This window comes from Hemitrygon akajei, chromosome 3 (genome assembly GCF_048418815.1).
Source record: "Hemitrygon akajei chromosome 3, sHemAka1.3, whole genome shotgun sequence".
Lineage (NCBI taxonomy): Eukaryota > Metazoa > Chordata > Chondrichthyes > Myliobatiformes > Dasyatidae > Hemitrygon > Hemitrygon akajei.
This window is the reverse complement of record NC_133126.1, coordinates 4,925,222-4,945,726: the sequence shown is the minus strand read 5'-3', so window position 1 is coordinate 4,945,726 and position 20,505 is coordinate 4,925,222. Positions and strand designations below refer to the sequence as shown.

The 20,505-nt window shown below is 41.9% G+C and overlaps 1 protein-coding gene across 4 annotated transcripts in view; it reads left to right on the top strand.

Moving 5' to 3' along the window:
- Window positions 1–8,248: 8,248 nt before the first annotated feature.
- Window positions 8,249–20,505, top strand: part of galcb (galactosylceramidase b) — a 68,788-nt gene continuing 56,531 nt past the window's right edge. The window contains exons 1-6 of one of the 4 annotated variants that reach the window (XM_073039189.1): window positions 8,252–8,613; window positions 8,648–8,689; window positions 8,733–8,901; window positions 10,360–10,428; window positions 15,554–15,617; window positions 17,580–17,693. In XM_073039189.1, coding sequence (XP_072895290.1) covers window positions 8,761–8,901; window positions 10,360–10,428; window positions 15,554–15,617; window positions 17,580–17,693 — 388 coding nt within the window. In that variant the 5' untranslated portion in view covers window positions 8,252–8,613; window positions 8,648–8,689; window positions 8,733–8,760. Of the gene's footprint in view, window positions 8,902–10,359; window positions 10,429–15,553; window positions 15,618–17,579; window positions 17,694–20,505 lie in introns of all 4 variants that reach the window. The other 3 variants (XM_073039190.1, XM_073039187.1, XM_073039186.1) reach the window with 3 other exon arrangements.

The following is a 20,505-nucleotide window of genomic DNA, read 5'->3' as shown; positions in this document are numbered from 1 at the left end:
TTGTTGGAAGAAATGGCGGGTCACCCATGGAAAGTCTGTTCACAATACTTACACAAATAAACCCTGACCAAATCCCTTGGTATAACTTAACAGAACAGGTTCCTGGTTTCACAGTAGAGATCTTGGACACTAGTCTCTGCCAATATCATCTCGCTGTAGCTGGTGCTTGTTATAGCCGTAGCTTCAATAAACTTTTATTGCTGTCGTCTCTCCTCCAGGTGTTTCACCCTGAGGATTTCCAATAAGTAGGGTAGAAATACTACTAACTCCACTTTTAAAAGTTTCTATCTTTTGCAAATTTCTATAGTTTGCTGTGTTTCTGTCACTTGTCCATCCCTGCGTCACCCATAACTTGTTCTCGCATAGCTATTTTTGTCAAGTCCTCAGTTTTTTAAAATTCAGTAAATCTTGTTTTCATCCCTCCACAGGTGGAGCTTTCTGCCATTACATCTTTGGGTTGAACTAACCTGGGTTACACCATCCTCCTTTGAATTTATGCAAGTCCATTTGCATGTTGTTACAGGTTGCACTGTAATGGGATATCTGGAAGAGACTCTAAAGTAGCTGCACTCAGACCTTAGAAAAAGGACTGAAATACTGTTACTAAAGGATTTCCTAGCTCAGGCTATGTTAGAGTTCTAGATTTCTCTGTGTCTAGAAAACCTCCTGAGTTCAGGCTCTGTGAGAATTTTTATTTATAACCATATAACCATATAACAATTACAGCACAGAAACAGGCCATCTCAGCCCTTCTAGTCCGTGCCGAACACTTACTCTCACCTAGTACCACTGACCCACCCTCAGCCCATAACCCTCCATTCCTTTCCTGCCCATATACCTATCCAATTATTTTTTAAATGACAATATCGAACCTGCCTCTACCACTTCTACTGGAAGCTTGTTCCACACAGCTACCACTCTCTGAGTAAAGAAGTTCCCCCTCATGTTACCCCTAAACTTTTGCCCCTTAACTCTCAACTCATGTCCTCTTGTTTGAATCTCCCCTACTCTCAATGGAAAAAGCCTATCCACATCAACTCGATCTATCCCCCTCATAAGTTTAAATACCTCTATCACGTCCCCCTCAACCTTCTACGCTCCAAAGAATAAAGACCTAACTTGTTCGGCCTTTCTCTGTAACTTAGGTGCTGAAACCCAGGTAACATTCTAGTAAATCTCCTCTATACTGTTTCTATTTTGTTGACATCTTTCCTATAATTCGGTGACCAGAACTGTACACAATACTCCAAGTTTGGCCTCACAATGCCTTGTACAATTTTAACATTACATCTCAACTCCTATACTCAATACTCTGATTTGTAAAGGCCAGCATACCAAAAGCTTTCTTCACCACCCTATCCACATGAGATTCCACCTTCAGGGAACTATGCACCATTATTCCTAGATCACTCTGTTCTACTGCATTCCTCAACGTCCTACCATTTACCATGTATGTCCTATTTTGATTAGTCCTACCAAAATGTAGCGCCTCACACTTATCAGCATTAAACTCCATCTGCCATCTTTCAGCCCACTCTTCTAACTGGCCTACATCTCTCCACAAGCTTTGAAAACCTACTTCATTATCCACAACACCACCTATCTTAGTATCATCTGTATACTTACTAATCCAATTTACCACCCCATCATCCAGATCATTAATGTATATGACAAACAACATTGGACCCAGTACAGATCCCTGAGGCACACCACTAGTCACCGGCCTCCAACCTGACAAACAGTTATCCACCACTACTCTCTGGCATCTCCCATCCAGCCACTGTTGAATCCATTTTACTACTTCAGTATTAATACCTAACGATTGAACCTTTCTAACTAACCTTCCGTATGGAACCCTGTCAAAGGCCTTACTGAAGTCCATATGGACAACATCCACTGCTTTATCCTCATCAACTTTCCTCGAAACCTCTTCAAAATATTCAATGAGATTTGTCAATCATGACCTTCCACGCACAAATCCATGTTTACTGTTCCTAATCAGACCCGGTCTATCCAGATAATTATATATACCATCTCTAAGAATAATGTAAAGGCAACTGAAATGTGATTCATCACCATGTCTATTAAGTTATAAATGAGCTTGCTGGAGAAAAGTTTGTTTCCACATTCAAAGCACAGTGAAATGGAAGGTTGTAAATAACAAACACGAGAGATTCTGCAGAAGCTTAAATTCCAAGACAACACACACAAAATGCTGGAGGAACTCAGCAGGTCAGTCAGCATCTATGGAAATGAATAAGCAGTTGACTTTTCAGGCTGAGACCCTTCATCAGGACTGGAAAGGAACGAGGTGGGGAAGAAGCCAGAATAAGAAGGTGGGGAGAGGAGAAGGAGGACAAGTCAGCAAGTGATAGGTGAAGCCAGGTGAGAAGGGAGGTGGGTGGTTGGGGACAGGGGTGAAATGTGAGGCTGGGAGGTGAGAGGTGGAAGAGATAAAGGGTTGGAGAGGGACAGACCTGATAGGATGATGAGAGAAAGGGAAAGAGGAGGAGCACCGGAGGAAGATGATGGACAAATACAGAGATACAGAGAAGTGATGTGATACAGGAGAGCCAGAAATCAGAATGGAGAAAGAAAGAGAGGGGAGCAGGGAGAAATAACCTGAAGATAGAGAAATTGATATTCATATCATCGGACTGGAGGCTACCCAGAATGAATATGAGGTGTTGCTCCTCCAGACTGAGAGTGGACTCATCATGACTGTAGAGACAGCTGTGAACTGACATGTCACAATGGGAATGGAAAGTTGAATTGAAACTCAAGCCTTCTGTGGCAGATAGAACAAAGTGCAAACACCATATACCATAATAAATCAAACAGGAACACTGAAGAAATAAGAACAATTATTCTTAAAAATCAGAAATGAGGTAAAACTGTAAGATATGGAGACAAATATTGAAAAACACAGAAAGGTACATTCCAGGAGCAGGCCTTTTGGCCTAGTATGCCTGTCTGAATATAATGGCGTTAATCTGCCTCTATGAGATCCGTATGCATCCGTTCATTCCCTGCATTGTCATGTGTCTTTTTAAAACCCTTTTAAACGACACTGTCAAAGGGACATTCGTTTGAACAAGGATAAGGAGGAATTTCTACAGCCAGAAGCTGGTGGATCAGTGGCGTTCATTACCACAGGCGGCTGTGGAGGCCAGGTCATTGGGTGTATTTAAAGTGGAGATTGATAGGTTCTTGAGTAGTCAGGGCATCAAAGGTTACGGGGAGAAAGCAGGAGACTGGGGTTGAGAGGGATAATGACTTAGCCATGATGGAATGGTGGATCAGACTCAATGGGCTGAATGGCCTAACTCTACTTCTATGTATGCCTCATGGCCTTTATCACATCATCTTCCACCATTGCCCCTGGCAGCCCATTCAGGCAGGTACTACACTCTGTATAAAATAAACATTCGCCCCAAAGTTCAGAGGAAATTTATTATCAATGTACAAATATATGTCACCATATACAACACTGAGATTCATAAATCCAAGAACCACAATAGAATCAAGGAAAGACTGCAGCAACGTGGACGGACAACCAGTGTACAAATGACAACAAACTGTGCAAATACAAAGAGGAATAATAATAAGAAAAAATAAGAAAGCATAAATATTGAGAACGTGAGATGAAGAGTCTTTGAAAGTGAATCCATAGGTTGTGGGAACACTTCAGTGATAGGGCCAAGTGAGGTTGAGTGAAGTTATCCCCTCTGGTTGAAGAGCCTGATGGTTGAGGGGAAATAACTGTTCCTGAGTCTGGTGGTGTGAGTCCTGAGGCTCCTGTGCAGTGAGAAGGGAGTATGTCCTGGGTGAGAGGATTCTTGATAATCAATGCTGCTTTCCTGCGACAGCAATCCTTGTAGATGGGCTCAGTAGTGGGGCAGGCTTTACCCATGATGGCCTGTGCTGTATCTACAACATTTTGTGGTCTTTTCTGTTCAAGGGAATACCAGGCTGTGAAGCAACCAGTTTGTATACTCTCCACTGTGTCTCTATAGGTTTGTCAAAACTTTAGATGATAAGCTGAATCGTCACAAACTTCTGAAGAAGTAGAGGTGCTACATAATGTACATTCCTTCATAATGGCACTTCCATGCTGGATCCAGGACAGATCCTCTGAAATGGTAACACCGAGGAATTTAAAATTGCTGACCCTGTCCAGCTCTGATCCTCCAATGATGACTGGCTCATAGACCTCTGCTTTCCTCCTCCAGAAGTCAATAAATCAACTCTTTGGTCTTGCTGACACTGTATAAAAGATTACTGTTGGGGCACCACTCAGCCAGATTTTCAATCTCTCCTATATTCTGATTCATCAGCACCTTACTGGAGGACTAGAAAATTGCAAATGTCACTCCACTCTTCGAGAAGGGAGAGAGGTAGAAGAAAGGTAATTATAGGCCAGTTAGCCTGAGCTCAGTGATTATGAGGATGCTGGAGTCGATTATTAAGAATACTTGGGTATTTGGAGGCACATGATAAAATAGGTCATAGTCAGTCTGATTTCCTGAAGAGGAATCTTGCCTGATTGGTACATGGAGCTTAGAAAAATAGAGGGTGATGGGTAACCCTAGGTAATTTCTAAAATAAGTACATGTTTGGCACAGCATTGTGGGCTGAAGGGCCTGTACTGCGCTGTAGTTTTTCTATGTTTCTAAATCTGTTGTAATTCTTTGAGGAAATAGCAGACAGGATGGACAAAGGAGAATCAGTGGATGTTGTTTATCTAGATTTTCAGAAGGCCTCTGACAAGGTGCCACACACGAGGCTGCTTAACAAAATAAGAGCCCATGGTATTACAAGAAAGATACAGGAATAGATACAAGATTGGCTGATTGGCAGGAGGCAAGCAGTGGGAATAAATGGAGCATTCTCTGGTTGGCTGCTGGTGGTTAGTGGGGTTTTGCAGACGATGGTGTTGGGACGCTTCTTTAATGTTATATGTCATGACTTGGATGATGGAATTGATAGCTTTGTGGCTAAGTTTGCAGATGATACAAAGGTAGGTGGAGGAAGCAGGGCGGCTGCAGAAGGACTTTGACAGATTAGGAGAATGGGCAAAGAAGTGGTAGATAGAATATAGTGTCAGGAAATGTATGGTCATGCATTTTGGTAGAAGGAACAGAAACATAGACTCTTTTCTAAGTGGGGAGAAAACTCAAAAATATTAAATACAAAGTGACTTTAGAGTTCTTGTGCAGGATTCCCTAAAGATTAACCTGCAGGTTGAGTCAGTGATAAAGAAGGCAAATGCAATCTAGCATTAATTTCAAGAGGAGTAGAATAAAAAGTAAGGATGTAATGATAACTCTTTATAAGGCATTGGTCAGACTGCACTTGGAGTATTATGAGCAGTTTTGGGCCCCTTATCTAAGAAAGGAAGTGCTGACACTGGAGAGGGTTCAGAGGAGGTTCACGTGAATGATTCCAGGAATGAAAGGGTTGCTGCATGAGGAGTGTGTGGTCCTGTACTCACTAGAATTCAAAAGAATGAGGGGCGATCTCATTTAAATGGCCTAATTCTGCTCCTATGTCTGTGGTCTTATGGTTATGATATAAATCTACCAAATCTTGAAAGGCCTAGATAGAGTGGATGTGGAGAAGGTGATTCCTATGGTGAGGAAGTTTAGACCATAGGGCACAGACTCAGAATAGAAAGATGTCCATTTATAATGGAGAGAAGGAGGAATTTCTTTAGTCAGATGGTGGTGAATCTGTGAAATTTGTTGCCACAAGTGGCTGTGGAGGCCAAGTTGTTGAGTGTATTTAAGGCTGATGTTGATAGGTTCTTGATTAGTAGGGTGTGATAGGTTACAGGGAGAAGGCAGGAGAATTGGGTTGTGAGTGAAAATGGATCAGCAATGTGGAAATGGTAGAGCAGACTTGATGGGCTGAAAGCCTAATTCTTCTCCTATCTCTTATGTTCTTATGCTACTACTACCTTTGCTTAGTAATATTAGAGCTTCATTTAGAGCTTCAACATATTTACATTGTCAGTGCTTCCATTTACAACACTGTTAGAAATTGTAACAATAAGCTCAGAATGGATGTCGGTAGCTCATTGTTAATAAGTTGTCAGCCCTGGGTGCTGATACTGTCTTATTTTATAAATTTATGAAATGTAAAAGATTTTCTTTGTTTTACTGTGTTTCATTATACCCTTGAATTAAATAAATTCAAAAGTATGTGATTTTTAAATTTTCATTCTATAGATTCATAGTACACATATTTAAAACAAAATGAAGTGCTGTACAGTTTTCAGGCCATGTAAAAATGCCCTGCTCAGAGCAATGGTTGGTCTGTGTAGCCATAAAATAATTAGAGGGAATGTTGGAAATGAGGGAAGAAGCTACACTAACATGTTTACATACTGGACAGACTAGGTTGAATAATTCCTTGTTCAGAATTAATATGCTTGACATGGCATTTTTAGGGAGTGCACTTGTCAAGATATGGTACAGCATAAGACTATAAGACATAGGAGCAGAATTAGGCCATTCAGCCCATTGAGTCTGACACCATTCCATCATAGCTGATCCCAAATCCCACTCCACCCTATAAACTGGCTTCTTGCCATAACTTTGATGCCCTGATCAATCAGTAAACTATCAACTTCTGCTTTAACTATACCCATGGACTTGGCTTCCACCATAGTCTGTGGCACAGCATTCCACAGATTCACTACTCTCTGGCTAAAAAAAATCCTCCTTATCTGTGTTCTAACTTGTTGCCCCTCAATTTTGAGGCTGTGCCCTCTAGTTCTGGAAACACCCACCATAGGCAACATCCTCTCCACAGCCATCCTATCTAGTCCTTTCAACATTCGGTAGGTTTTGATGAGATACCCCACCCCACCCTACATGTATTGTTTGAATGCAGTCCCAAGAGATCTTTGGGACAGGCACAATTTAAAGTGGAAAGTTTCTTAGGATAGCACTGCCATCATATTGTATAAAGGTGTGTATATGACTTTCTGTAAAGCATTAGACTTTTTAACCCTTATATACTGTTCGGGTCAAATTTGACCCGTTTTGACATTTGACAGCAGTAAAAACACCCTAAATGCTATTTTTTGGCCGAAATTTGGTAACTTTTCCTAAAGAGACCCAAAATGTGCAAAAATGAAAATATTTTAAAATGTTATACTTTTGTACAGGTGGTTCCAAATTTTTGTACATCGAGGCTGTTCCGGGTCAAATTTAACCCATATCGATTGAAGCATCACACACAAAATGCTGGTGGAACGCAGCAGGCTAGGCAGCATCTATAGGACGAAGGGTCGCAGCCGGAAACGTCGACTGTACTTCTCCCTATAGATGCTGCCTGGTCTGCTGCGTTCCACCAGCATTTTGTGTGTGTTGCTTGAATTTCCAGCATCTGCAGATTTCCTTGTGTTCCTGTATTTATTGAAATGGATTTTAGATCTCTGAACCATTAATTAAGGATTAATCACCCATTTATTAATGCCAGGTAGGCTATTTATACATTAGAAACATAGAAAACCTACAGCACAATACAGGCCCTTCCACCCACAAAGTTGTGCCGAACATGTCCCTACCTTAGAAATTACTAGACTTCCCCATAGCCCTTTATTTTTCTAAGCTCCACATACCTATCTAAACACCTCTTAAAAGACCCTATCGTATCCGCCTCCACCATTGTCGCCGGCAGCCCATTCCACGCATTCACCACTCCCGGACATCTCCCCAGCACCTTAAACCTGTGTCCTCTTGTAGCAACCCTGGGAAAAAGCCTCTGACTATCCACACTACCATAAATAGATTTATGGTTCAAAATTTGGTCTATACACTTGTTAGGAGGGAATTGATTGGGCCAGGTCAAAATTGACCCGGACCATACTGTGAAGGAAAAGAATATGAAGGGTTAATATGATTTGAAATATTTTTGAGAGGAGCGGGAGTGTGATTTAGTGGGTGTACTTCCTGTATCTTTCCTCCACGCTGATGCTCGATAGGCAGCGATAACACACAAAATGCTGGAGGAACTCAGCAGGCCAGGCAGCATCGATGGAAATGAGTGCAGTCGACGTTTCAGGCCGAGACCCTTCACAGCGCTGGAGGGAAAAGAAGCTGCCGAGTAGATTTAAAAGGGGGTGGGACAGGAGGGAGAAGCACAAGGTGATATGTGACACCTGGAGGGGGCGGGATGAAGCACAGAGCTGGCAAGTTGATTGGTGGAAGGTCATGGAAGAAAGGGAAAAGGGGGAAGGAGAAAATACATTTCATGTTGGTCTGGCCACGGCACACGGAAGTGCTGCCTCTTCGGGGAGTTAGTGTCGCCGCTACTCTCTCCCTTGTAACGGTGCTGTACGGGTCAGCTGAGCCCGGTTTGTCCCTACAGCGGTGTACGGGTCAGCTGAGCCGAGCCTGTCCCTTGTGACGGTACTGTACGGGTCAGCTGAGGCCGGTTTGCCCCATTTGGACGGCGGTGTACGGGTCAGCTGAGGCCGGTTTGCCCCATTGGGACGGCGGTGTACGGGTCAGCTGAGGCCGATTTGCCCCATTGGGACGGCGGTGTACGGGTCAGCTGAGGCCGGTTTGCCCCATTGGGACGGCGGTGTACGGGTCAGCTGAGGCCGATTTGCCCCATTGGGACGGTGGTGTACGAACCGAGCCTGTCCCTTGTGACGGTACTGTACGGGTCAGCTGAGGCCGGTTTGCCCCATTGGGACGGCGGTGTATGGGTCAGCTGAGGCCGGTTTGCCCCATTGGGACGCTGACAATGGCCGGGCTGGCCCGGATCTCCCTCCTGTGCTGTGCCGTGTTGCTGCTGCCGATGCCGGGGGCTGCCGACTACGTGCTGGACGATCAGGCGGGTCTCGGCCCGGAGTTTGACGGTATCGGCGGCCTGAGCGGCGGCGGGGTAAGTCATACTGGCAGGGTTAACTCGCTACAAAGTTTTCAAGGCGCAGAAATACAGTTTTGGTGAGAATGCCTATATTACGCAGTTACTGCAAATCTATTTCAGAATCAGGTTTAATATCAATGGCTCCTGTCGTAAAATTAGCTGCTTTGCGGAAGCAGTGCATTGCAAATGAAATTATAAATTACAAAAAAAATGTGTATACAATAATTAATATATATATATATATATGAATTTAAGTTGAAGTTCCTCAAAAGAGCGGGGAAGTAGTAAGGTTGTATACATGGGTTCAGTGTCCGTTCAGAAATCGGATGGCAAAGGGGGAAAAAGCTGTTTCTGAATCGGTGAGTGTGTGTTAAATCGAGTTACAGTATTTTGAGATGATTAAGGAGAAATCTACATGATTTTTTAATGTATTTGTTTACGGGATGTGGGTGTCGCCAGCTAAGCCAGCATTTATTGCCCATCCCTAGTTGTCCTTGCACACAGTACTGTTAGGGAGGGAATTCCACGATTTTGACCCAGCGACGATGAAGGAACGGTGATATGTTTCCAAGTCAGGATGGTGAGTGACTTGGAGGGGATTTCCAAGTGGTGATCTTCCCAGATATCTGCTGTTCTTCTAGATGGTAGTGACCGTGGGTCTAGTATTTAAAACACGTAATATAAAATTAATTTAATTCTCCTTCACAAATAGCAATATGCTCCAAGATTTGAGATTTAAGATTGTTTAATGTCATTTCCAGTACACAAGAGTAAAAGAGAACAAAGTAATTGTTTGGCAACACGAGTGAATCTGCAGATGCTGGAAATAAATAAAAACACAAAATGCTGGCAGAACTCAGCAGGCCAGACAACATCTATGGGAGGAGGTAGTGACCCTCCTGATGAAGGGTTTCGGCCCGAAACGTCGTCACTACCTCCTCCCATAGATGCTGTCTGGCCTGCTGAGTTCTGCCAGCATTTTGTGTTTTTATTTCAAAGTAATTGTTTCTCTGGATCTGATGTAGTACTAAAAAAGCACAATAAGATAAAGAATGCAATGATAAAAATACACAATAAATATATAAGATAGCTTATACATTGTATGTCCATAAAGTGACACTAGGCACTGTGCGTAAGGCGACTCTTACAGGAAATGATAAACTAGTGGTGGTGGGGTGAGGGATGTGGAAGGGCGGGTTAGTGGGTGGAGGTGTTGATAAGCCTGACTGCTTGTGGAAAGTAACTGTTTTTGAGTCTGGTGGTCCTGGTGTGGATGCTACATAGCCTCTTCACTGGTGGGAGGGTTCCTTCATGAAGCTTCTGGTCTTCTTCCCGGCACCTTCCAATTTGGGCTGTCGTATTGAGCAATGATAGTCTAATTGCAATCAGTTGGAAATTAAGTGATCTACCGAGCAAATCATTGCCATTTCCATTTCAGTTAATGACTAAGAAATCATAATAATTTTGTTGTAGGCAACTTCCCGACTTCTTGTCAACTACCAAGAGCCATATCGCAGCCAGATCTTGGACTACTTGTTCAAGGTAGGATTGATGTTCAAATCGATACATTTGTGCACTTCATGATTGATACCAAGGATATGGGGAAGTTTGCAATATCGGACTATCTGAAAAGCTGGTAATTCTGTGGATAACGTTTTTTGTTTGTGTACGATAAAGGTGTAATTATGTTCTGATTTGGTGTCAAATTAAATAGACGAGTTACAGCACAGGAATGAGCCCTTCGGCCCACTGTGCTCTGCCAAACCAGTTGTGTTAATAATCAAACGGCCAGCCAAACTAATTTCTTCTACCTACACAATGTTCATAAACTGGAGCCTAGATTGTCTTCTAACCGTAACTTGCTGTGGCAGACTGGCACCAAAGTGGCACTGTGCCAGCTCTTGGCTCTCATTCGTTGTATTCCGTTGTGAATGTGCTTTCACACATGATGTTGCTTCCCAGCAGAGAAAAGACTTCATCTAGAACATTGAACATGGAAGAGTACAACACAGCAACGGATCTTTCAGCCCACAATGTAGTGTTGAACCAAGTAAATTAGTAATCAAATAGCCAACTAAACTAATCCCTTCTGCCTACACAATGTCCACATCCTTCCATTTTCCTCACAGTCATGTGCCTATCTAAACGTCCCTTAAAAGTCCCTCATGCATCTGCCTGTACCACCACCCCAGGCAGCACATTCCAGACACCCACAGCTGAAAACAAAAAAACAACTTGCCCCTCATATCTCCTTTGAACTTGCCACATCTCACCTTAAATGCATGGCGTCTGGTGTCGGACATTTCAACTGTGGGGGACAAAGATACTCCCTGTCTATCTATGCCACTCATAATCTTATAAGCCTCAGCCTCCGCCGTGCCAGAGTAAACAACCTAAGCTGTCCAACCCTCTCATTATGGGACATGCCCTCTAATCCAGGCTGCATCGTGGTAAACCTGCTCTACACTCTCTCCAGAGCCTCGACATCCTTCCTGTAAGGATGAACTGCGTGCAGTACCCCAGACGTGGTCTCACTGGAGATTAAAGCTGCAACATAACTTCCTGACTTTTGGACTCAGTGCTTTGACTAATAAAGACAAGCATGTCACATGCCTTCTTAACCACCCTATCAACCTGTCAATATAACCATTGTGAGCCTTGCACTTGTGGGTTGACGCATGCACGTATCTCTCTTGGCTAAGAGCAATGAGTTCAAAATTTTGTGTGTGAATTGACAAACTGGTACGTAGAGAATCATTGTTTACTAGTTCACAAAAACACAAAACTATAGAGCGAGCAGTTCTCTGTAAGATGCTTGAAGTGTAAAATAACCCCTCTTGCCTTTTGAGATGTGTGTGTTCATGCCTGTAGTTCTGTGCATTTAAATTCTCCTTATTTAACAAAATGTGCTATAGTATGACGAGGTGTTGTGTCCAATTGGCCAAAGTAAATAGAGAATAGAAGGATGAGAGATCATTTCATTAAACTAAGTGAGATTGTGGGAGGATTTGATGGTGGAATTGCTAAGAAGCTATTTTATCTCATTGGAGATTATAGAACTATACCATTGTTTCAAGGTAGCAGAGTGGTTAGTACAGGCCACACAAACTCAATTCCTGCTGCTGCCTGTAAGGAGTGTGTATGCTCTCCTTGTGCAGTGTGAGGGTGTGGCTTATTTGCCAGTCGAAAGCTGCCCGTAACTGTGTGTATTTCCTCCGGGAGCTCCGGTTTCCTCCCGCAGTCTAAAAATGTACCGGTTGGTTGGTTAATTGGTCATTGTAAATTGTTTTGTGATTAGCATAGGGGAATTGCTATGCGGGCTGGAAGGGGTGATTCCATGCTGTATCTCAATAAATAATTTTAAAAATCAATAATAAAAAGACGAAGTCCCTACTGCTCAGGAAATAGATTTAAAGAAATTTCTTTCTGCAAAGAATTGTGAAACTTTGGAATTGTCTGCTCCAGGAATCAATGGTGCCTGATTATTGGGTACATTTAAACCTGAAATTAATAACGTTTTTGCCACTCAGAAACCGGGAAATTGGACCTGAGTTAGTCAAGTAACCTTGATATTACTGGATAGTGGAGCTGACACAAGGGGCCTTTTGCTTAACGTAATTTCTTGCATTCTTATTAAATATGGTACTGCCTGATTGAAGTTAATATTGTGGCAGCCATCGGCATTAGTTTAATGCTGAACACTGTATGGTAATATTGTTCATTAGAGTGCATTTTCACGTCATTGCCTAAAATTGCTTGATCAATGATTGAGCATTGGGACTCTTGCTTCTGGTATTAAAATATCAACTAACTATTGTGTTAATTGTACAGGGGGAAACTAAGGCGTAGAAATAAGTAGGTGCATTATATTAGAAATATAAAAATTAAAATAAAATTTGCTTTGTTGTTTGCCTTGGTGAATTGCTTGTTTGAATTGCTTGCAATTTTGGCTGAGAAAGCATTTAATAATCATAATACACAAAATGCTGGAGGGACTTTGCAGGTCAGGCAGCATCTGTGGAAAAGAATAAACAGTTGATGTTTTGAGCTGAGACCCTTCATCAGGACCTGATGAAGGGTCTCGACCCGAAACGTTGACTGTACTCTTTTTCCATAGATGCTTCCTGACCTGTTGAGTTCCTCCCTCCAGCATTTTGTGTGTGATGTTCTGGATTTCCAGCATCTATAGATTTTCTTGTGTTGGTAATAATCTGAATGACTTATTTACAGAGCACTTTTCATACAATATAGTTCAAAGTGCTTTACAATGGAATAAAGTGCAAACATGAAAATAAAAGACTAAAAGATGTTGGTTAAGAGCAAGGTTAACCAAATAGGTTTTGAGCTGATGTTTAAGTGTCATCTGAGTCTGTAGCCCTTATAGTTTCAGGTATTGAATTCTACAGTTTAGGAGCGTAGTTGAAAAAAGATGACCTGCCAGTTAATTACCTTTTGAGGGAGATTATTTAAATTTAGTAGACCAGTGGAATAACTAAGAGCTCAAGCAGGATTATAAAGTTAAAGTTTGAAATGCATTCTAGTGCACTTGATGATTATAACTGTAGTTCTACATTGATATTCACTGATTATTTTGTGAACTGAATAGATGCAGCTTTGTGTGTAACTTGGTGATGTTTTTCTTGTTGGTGTTTTAGAGGAACTGCCTTTCTTGATTAGTTTCAATGTTCTATAGAGAAAGTAGTGATACCTTGGTTTTGAATCCTATATAAATCTGTTATTTTTGTAACAAATTTTTATCAGTAGAACATTTAGTTAACAGATGCTGCCTGACATGCTGAGTGTTTTGATTTTATTTCACATTTCCCAATTCTGTAGTGTATTTCTCCTTAATGTGGTTAATTTGCAAGATTGAGTAAATAGACGTGCTTTGACCAATTCCATTTCCCCATTAACTAAGCCTTTGTTCCAGGTGAGAATCAGAATCATTTTTAATATCACTGGCGTATGTTGTGAAATTTTTTGTTTTGTAGAAGCAATACATAATAAAAAAAACTATGAATTCTCACTGTAATTTATACAGCCCTGATTGAAAAGCTACAGAACATGGGCTTCGCTACCTCCCTCTGCACAGGAATCTCAATTTCCTAATGGAAGACCACAGTCTGTGTGGATTGGCGATAACATCTCCATCTCCCTGACAATCTTCACTGGTGCACCTCAGGGGTGTGTGCTTAGCCCACTGCTCTACTCTCTATATATACACATGACTGTGTGGCTAGGCATAGCTCAAATACCAGGACTTAAGAACTTTTTTTTAAAGCTATTATTAATGCTTTTTGAGTTAGTGATTTAGATGCATATCATATTATTACTGAGTTAAGTATTGTATGTAAGGAGTTTTTGCTACAACAAGTGTATGGGACATTGGAAAAAATGTTGAATTTCCCCATGGGGATGAATAAAGTATCTATCTATCTATCTATCTATCTATCTATAAATTTGCTGATGATATATTGCTGACAGAATCTCAGATGGTGATGAGAGGAGATTCAGGAGCGAGATATGCCAACTAGTTGAGTGGTGTTGCCGCAACAACCTTAACTCGGCATTTGTAAGACGAAAGAGCTCATTGTGGACTTCAAAAAGGGTAAGACAAAGGAACACGTAGAATCCTCACAGAGATCAGAAGTGGAGAGAGGGAGCAGTTTCACGTTCCTGGGTGTCAATATCTCTGAGGATCTAACTTTGTCTCAACATCGTGATACAGTTATAAAGAAGGCAAGACATTGGCTATACTTCATCAGTAGTTTGAAGAGAATTGGAATTTCACCTAAAATACAAACTTCTACAGATGTACCATGGAGAGCATTCTGACTGGCTGCATTATCATCTGGTATGGGGAGGGGGGCCTACTGCACAGGATTGAAGTAAACTGCAGACAACGCTTAAATTAATCAGCTCTATCTTGCATACTAGCCTCCATAGTATCTAAAACATCTTCAAGGAACCGTGCCTCAGAAAGGTAATGTTTGTCCATCATTACGGTCCCCCGCCACCCAGGCCGTGCCCTCTTCTCGTTGTGGAGGTACAGAAACCTGAAGGCACACACTCAGTGATTCAGGAACAGCTTTTTCTGTCTGCCATCCTTTTCCTAAATGGACATTGAACCCATGAACACCACTTCACTTTTTAAAATTTCTATTTAATTTTAAATAAATCCTCTCTCTTCCCCATCTCCCTCCCACGATGGGGGCCACCTTTTTGAGGCTTTGCTGCTTGAAGATGTCCTGGATGCTGGGGAGGCTCGTGCTCGTGATTTAGCTGGCTGAGTTTTCAACTTGCTGCAGCTAATTTTGTCCTCTGCTGTGTCATCCTTTTCCCCTAAACGAAGTGATATGGACATTGTGTAGGCAGAAGAGGTTAGTTTAGTTGGCCATTTGATTACTAATTAGTTCAACACAGCATTGTGGGCTGTAGGACCTATTCCTGTGCTGCACTATTCTATGGTAAATGTTTATTTGACTGTTTAACTTTGCTTATCTCTTTGCAGATGACACACTGTAATTTCAATATTTTGTACATAAATTGTTTGTGTTCAACATCCAACAATTAAGTAGACTATGGCATGGTGAATGAAAATACAAGTTATAGGCATTTATAACCTAATCATATCAATCTGCTAATATTATTTATTATCTATTGTCAGCCAAATTTTGGTGCTTCTTTGCATATCTTGAAAGTTGAGATTGGAGGTGATGCCCAAACAACAGGTAAGAATTTTTTCTGTTAAAGACCAACTACAGAATGTTGATCTTTGCTGACTAAGATGATATTCTGGCTACCCGTGTGCCTGTATTTTCCCAACTGCACGAAAGAGTTGCCAAGAAATGGTGCTTCCAACTTTTCTGTAAGATTTCTTTCAATCAGAAATTAAAGTTACTTTTTTTTTCTTTCTGTACTCGCTGAGTTTGTTGTCTGTTGCACTTTGGTTGTTTGCATTAAATTCCATCGGCCACTTTTCAGCCCAATCTTCTAGCTGATGCAAGTCCCTCTGCAAGCCATAATGGCCTTTCTCAGTGTCCACTCCACCGCCAGTCTTGGTGTCACCTGCAAATTGGCCGATCCATACTGACTATCCTTAATCAGTCCATGTCTTTTTGAATTTTCATATATCCGGTCCCTTAGAACACCTTCCAATAGCTTTCCCACAACTGATGTCAGATTCACCTGCCTATAATTTCCTGGTTTCTGTTTAGAGCCTTTTTTAAACAGAAGAGCAACATTGGCCATCCTCCAATCCTCTGGTACTTTTCCTGTCACTAAGGAGATATCTCTGTTAGGCCTCAGCAGTTTCTGCACTTGCCTCCCGTAGGGTCAGAGGGAACACCTTGTTAGGCCCTGGGGATTCATCCACCCTGGTTTTTCTCAGGGTAGAAAACGCCTCCTCCTCTAATCTCTACAGGGTCCAAGATGTTGATGCCGCTTTGCCTCAGTTCTGTAGACCTCTGTATCAATTTGCCTCACTTCTATAGACATTTCCCGAGTAAATACAGAATTCATTTAAGACCTTCCACATCTAATTTGGCTCCTCACGTGGGTTACCATTCTGATCTTCCAGAGGACCAGTTTTGTCCCTTGCAGTCCTTTTGCCCTTAAAATCTCTATAGACTCCCTTTGGATTTTCCTTCACCTTGTCTGCTGGAGCAACTTCATGACTTCTTTTAGCCTTCCTGATTTTCTTAAGTGTTTCCTTGCATTTCTTGTACTCCATAAGCACCTCATTTGTTCCGAATTGTCTATAGCTCCTATGTACCTCCTTTTTTTCTCTTAACAAGGGTCTCGATATCCATTGAAGAACCAAGCTGAAGGAAGCTATCCTGAACACATTTGACAAACTGTATTCCATCTGGTCCTTTTAACAGTTTGGGATTCCCAGTCAATATGTGGAAAGTTAAAATCACCTACTATCACAACCTTATTTTTCCTGCAACAGTCTGCGATCTCTTTACAAATTTGTTCCTCTCAATCTCTAGGACTGTTGTGATCTGTAATATGGCTGCACCAGTGTGGTCATAGCTTTCTTCTTTCTCAGTTCCACCTATAACGCCTCACTAGTCCAGTTCTCCAGTCTGTCCTGACGGACCACTGCCGTGACATTTTCCCTGACTAGTACTGCCACCCCTCCTCCATTGACCCCTACCGCTAAGAATGAGTGGAAGAGTGTTCCATTATTACCTGTTTAACTTCAGTTCAGCATGTTTCTCGTGGTTTTTGCTGGGGTCTGTTAGCAAGATTTAACTGGTATTCAGTAGTTTTCATTCTGTCTGCTGTGGTTTGCCATCGATAGGTGCTTGTACCTCTCACAGCTCAGGACAACTAATAGAAGCATAGTTGCATCTTGGGACAAAAACTATTAGGATGGGAATCAGCTTCTTCCCCCAGGCCATGAGATGACCTAACTCCCTGTCGCCACCCAGCTCATCACGTATGAAGCACCAGTAGTGTTATATTGTTTACTTTTTAAACTTGTGTGATCAGTGCATCTTATAACTTGTGGTAAGATTTCTTGTTTTGTACGTGTGAGTTATGTGTACTGTGCGCGCACCTTGGTCCGGAGGAATGTTGTTTTATTTGGTGGTACATGTGTATGGTTGAATGACAACAAACATGAACTTGATCCATTTGTAAATCAATTGAGAAGTGATAATGAGAGAGGTTTCTTTTCTTCGTAGATGGGACAGAACCTTCACATATGCACTATGAAGATGATGCCAATTATTTCCGAGGATATGAGTGGTGGCTGATGAAAGAAGCAAAGAAAAGGAATCCTAATATTAAATTAATAGGTATAAATGATAACTATGTGCAAGTGTGGCTAAAAGCCAGACAATGTAATTAGGTATTGATTTTGGGATCTGTTCCATCTCAGTGCATTAATGATGATTTAGTTGGAGTTTTGAAGTTTATATGAAGCTAAGTTTCTTTCAAGTGATTAATACTTTATTTATACAACTCCTGGCACATTTATGATAACAAACTTTAAGAACATCTATGTTTATTTCTAGAGCATGAATAGAACACGAGAGTACACTGCATGATGACCAATGTTGTGCCGACCACATAACCTACTCTAGAAACTGCCTAGAATTTCCCTACCACATAGCCCTCTATTTTCCTAAACTCCATGTGCCCATCTAAGAGTCTCTTAAAAGACCCTACTGTATCTGCCTCCACCACTGGCAGTGCATTCCACGCACCCACCACTCTGTGTGAAAAACTTGCCTCTGACATCCCCCTTGTACCTACTTCCAAGCACCTTAAACTATGCACCCTCGTGTTAGCCATTTCAGCCCTGGGAAAATGCCTCTGGCTATCTACATGATCAATGCCTCTCAACATCTTGTACACCTCTATCAGGTCACCTCTCATTCTCTATCACACCAAGGAGAAAAGGTCAAGTTCACCCAATCTATTCTCATAAGGCATACTCTCCAATTCAGGCAACTCCCTTATAAATATCCTCTGCACTGTTTATAGTATCCACATTCTTCCTGTAGTGACATGACCAGAACTGAACACAGTACTCCAAGTGGGGTCTAACTAAGGTCTTGTATAGCTGTTACATTACCTTACGGCTCTTGAACTCAATCCAACAGTTAAGGAATGCCAACACACCATACGCCTTCTTAACAACGCTGTCATCCTGCACAGCAGCTTTGAGTGTCCTATGTATTTGGATAGACAGGGATGGTCACCATCGCTTTGTGTATGGTAGGTAATGCCTAACCAATCTTATAGAGTGTTTTGAGGAAGTTACCAGGAAAGTTGAAGAAGGCAAAGCAGTGGATGTTGTCCCAGTGGACTTTAGCAAGGCATTTGATGAAGTCCCACATGGGAGGCTAGTCAAGAAGGTTCAGTCACTCAGCATTTAAGATTAGGTATTAAACTGATTGAGATGTTGGCTTTATTGGGGAAACCAGAGAGTGGTAGTAAAGGGTTGCCTCTGTGCCGCAGGGATCAGTACTGGGTCTGTTGTTGCTTGTCATCTTTATCAATGATCTGGATAATAATGTGGTTAACTGGATCAGCAAATTTGTGGATGACACCAAGACTGGGATGTAGTGGACTGTAAAGAAGACTCTGGTTCCAATGGGATCTGGACCAGCTGAGAAAATGGCCGATGGAATTTAATGCAAACAAGTGTGAGGTGTTGCACTCTGGGAGGAACCACACAGTGAACAGTAGGGCACTGAGGAGTGTGGTAGAGCAAAGGGATCTGGGAATACAAGTCCTTAATTCATTGAAAGTGGTGTCACCGGAAAATAAGGTTGTAAGGGAAGCTTTTGGCACATTGGCTTCATAAGTCAAAGTTTTCAGTACTTGGAGGTTTTGTTGAAGTTGTATAAGATGTTGGTGAGGCTTTATTTGGACTACAGTGAGCAGCTTTGGTCACCTACTCGTAGGAAAAATGTAAATAACATTGAAAGAGTTCAGAGAAAATTTACAAGTTTCTTGTAAAAGAAATTTAAAATTTACATCTCCACTCTGCTGTCATCCCCACCAGTATCTTCCTCCAAACCATCGGGCAAGTTCCTTTCCCATGCCTCTATAATTCCCTTTATTCCACTGTGGTACTGATACCTGTGAGTTGTGTTTCTCTTTCTCAAATTGCAGTATGAATTCAATCATATTATGTTCACTGCTTCCTAAGGGTTCTTGTATGTTAAGCTCCCTCATAAGATCTGGATTATTACACAACACTCAATCTAAGATGCCCTTACCCCGAGTAGGTTCAAACACAAGCTGCTCTTAAAAAAAACCATCTCGTAGGCATTCAACAAATTCCCTCTCTCGGAATCCGACACCAACCTGATTTTCCCAGTCCCCTTGCATATTGAAGTCCCCGATTACAATTGTGTCATTACCCTTATTACATGCTTTTTCCTGCTCCCTTTGCAATCTCAGCCCCACATCTTGGCTACTATCTGGAGGCTTGTATATGATTCCCATAGTGTATTTTTTAGCCCTTGCAATTTCTTAACTCCACCCACAAAGATTCGACATTTTCTAACCCTATGTCACCTCTTTCTAAAAATGTAATTCCATCTCTTACCAACACAGCCCCACCACTGCCTGTGCCTTCCTGCCTGTACTTTCAATAAAAAGTATATCCTTTGATATTATTCTCTCAACGGTGGCCTTCTTTCAGCCACGACCCAGTGATGCCCACAACGCTATACCCACTAATCTCTCATTGTGCCATGAGTTCGTTCAACTTTGGTTCACTAAGTTCAGATTCAAGTTTAATTATCATTCAGCCATACCCATGAATACGGCCAAGTGAAACGGGGTTCTTCTGGGGCCAAAGGTGCAAAACACAGTACTCATAGTTCACAGTTACAATAGCAGAAAAACATACAATCACAAAAATAAATATACCCCTTGGGTGGCATGGCCTGTAGATTGATGGTGTGTAGAATGTTGTCTTCCAGCGAGCAAACACTGGAGGCAGCAGCCCCTAACCCAGTATGGATTCCAGTGTGCACACAGAGACCTCTGCTTTCTCCCACACCTCCTCCAGCGTCTCCTCTCCTGGGCAGCTGCAATAGGTGACCTGAACCTTGTTGCTGTTTCTGTGCTCCTGTCAACACACCAAGG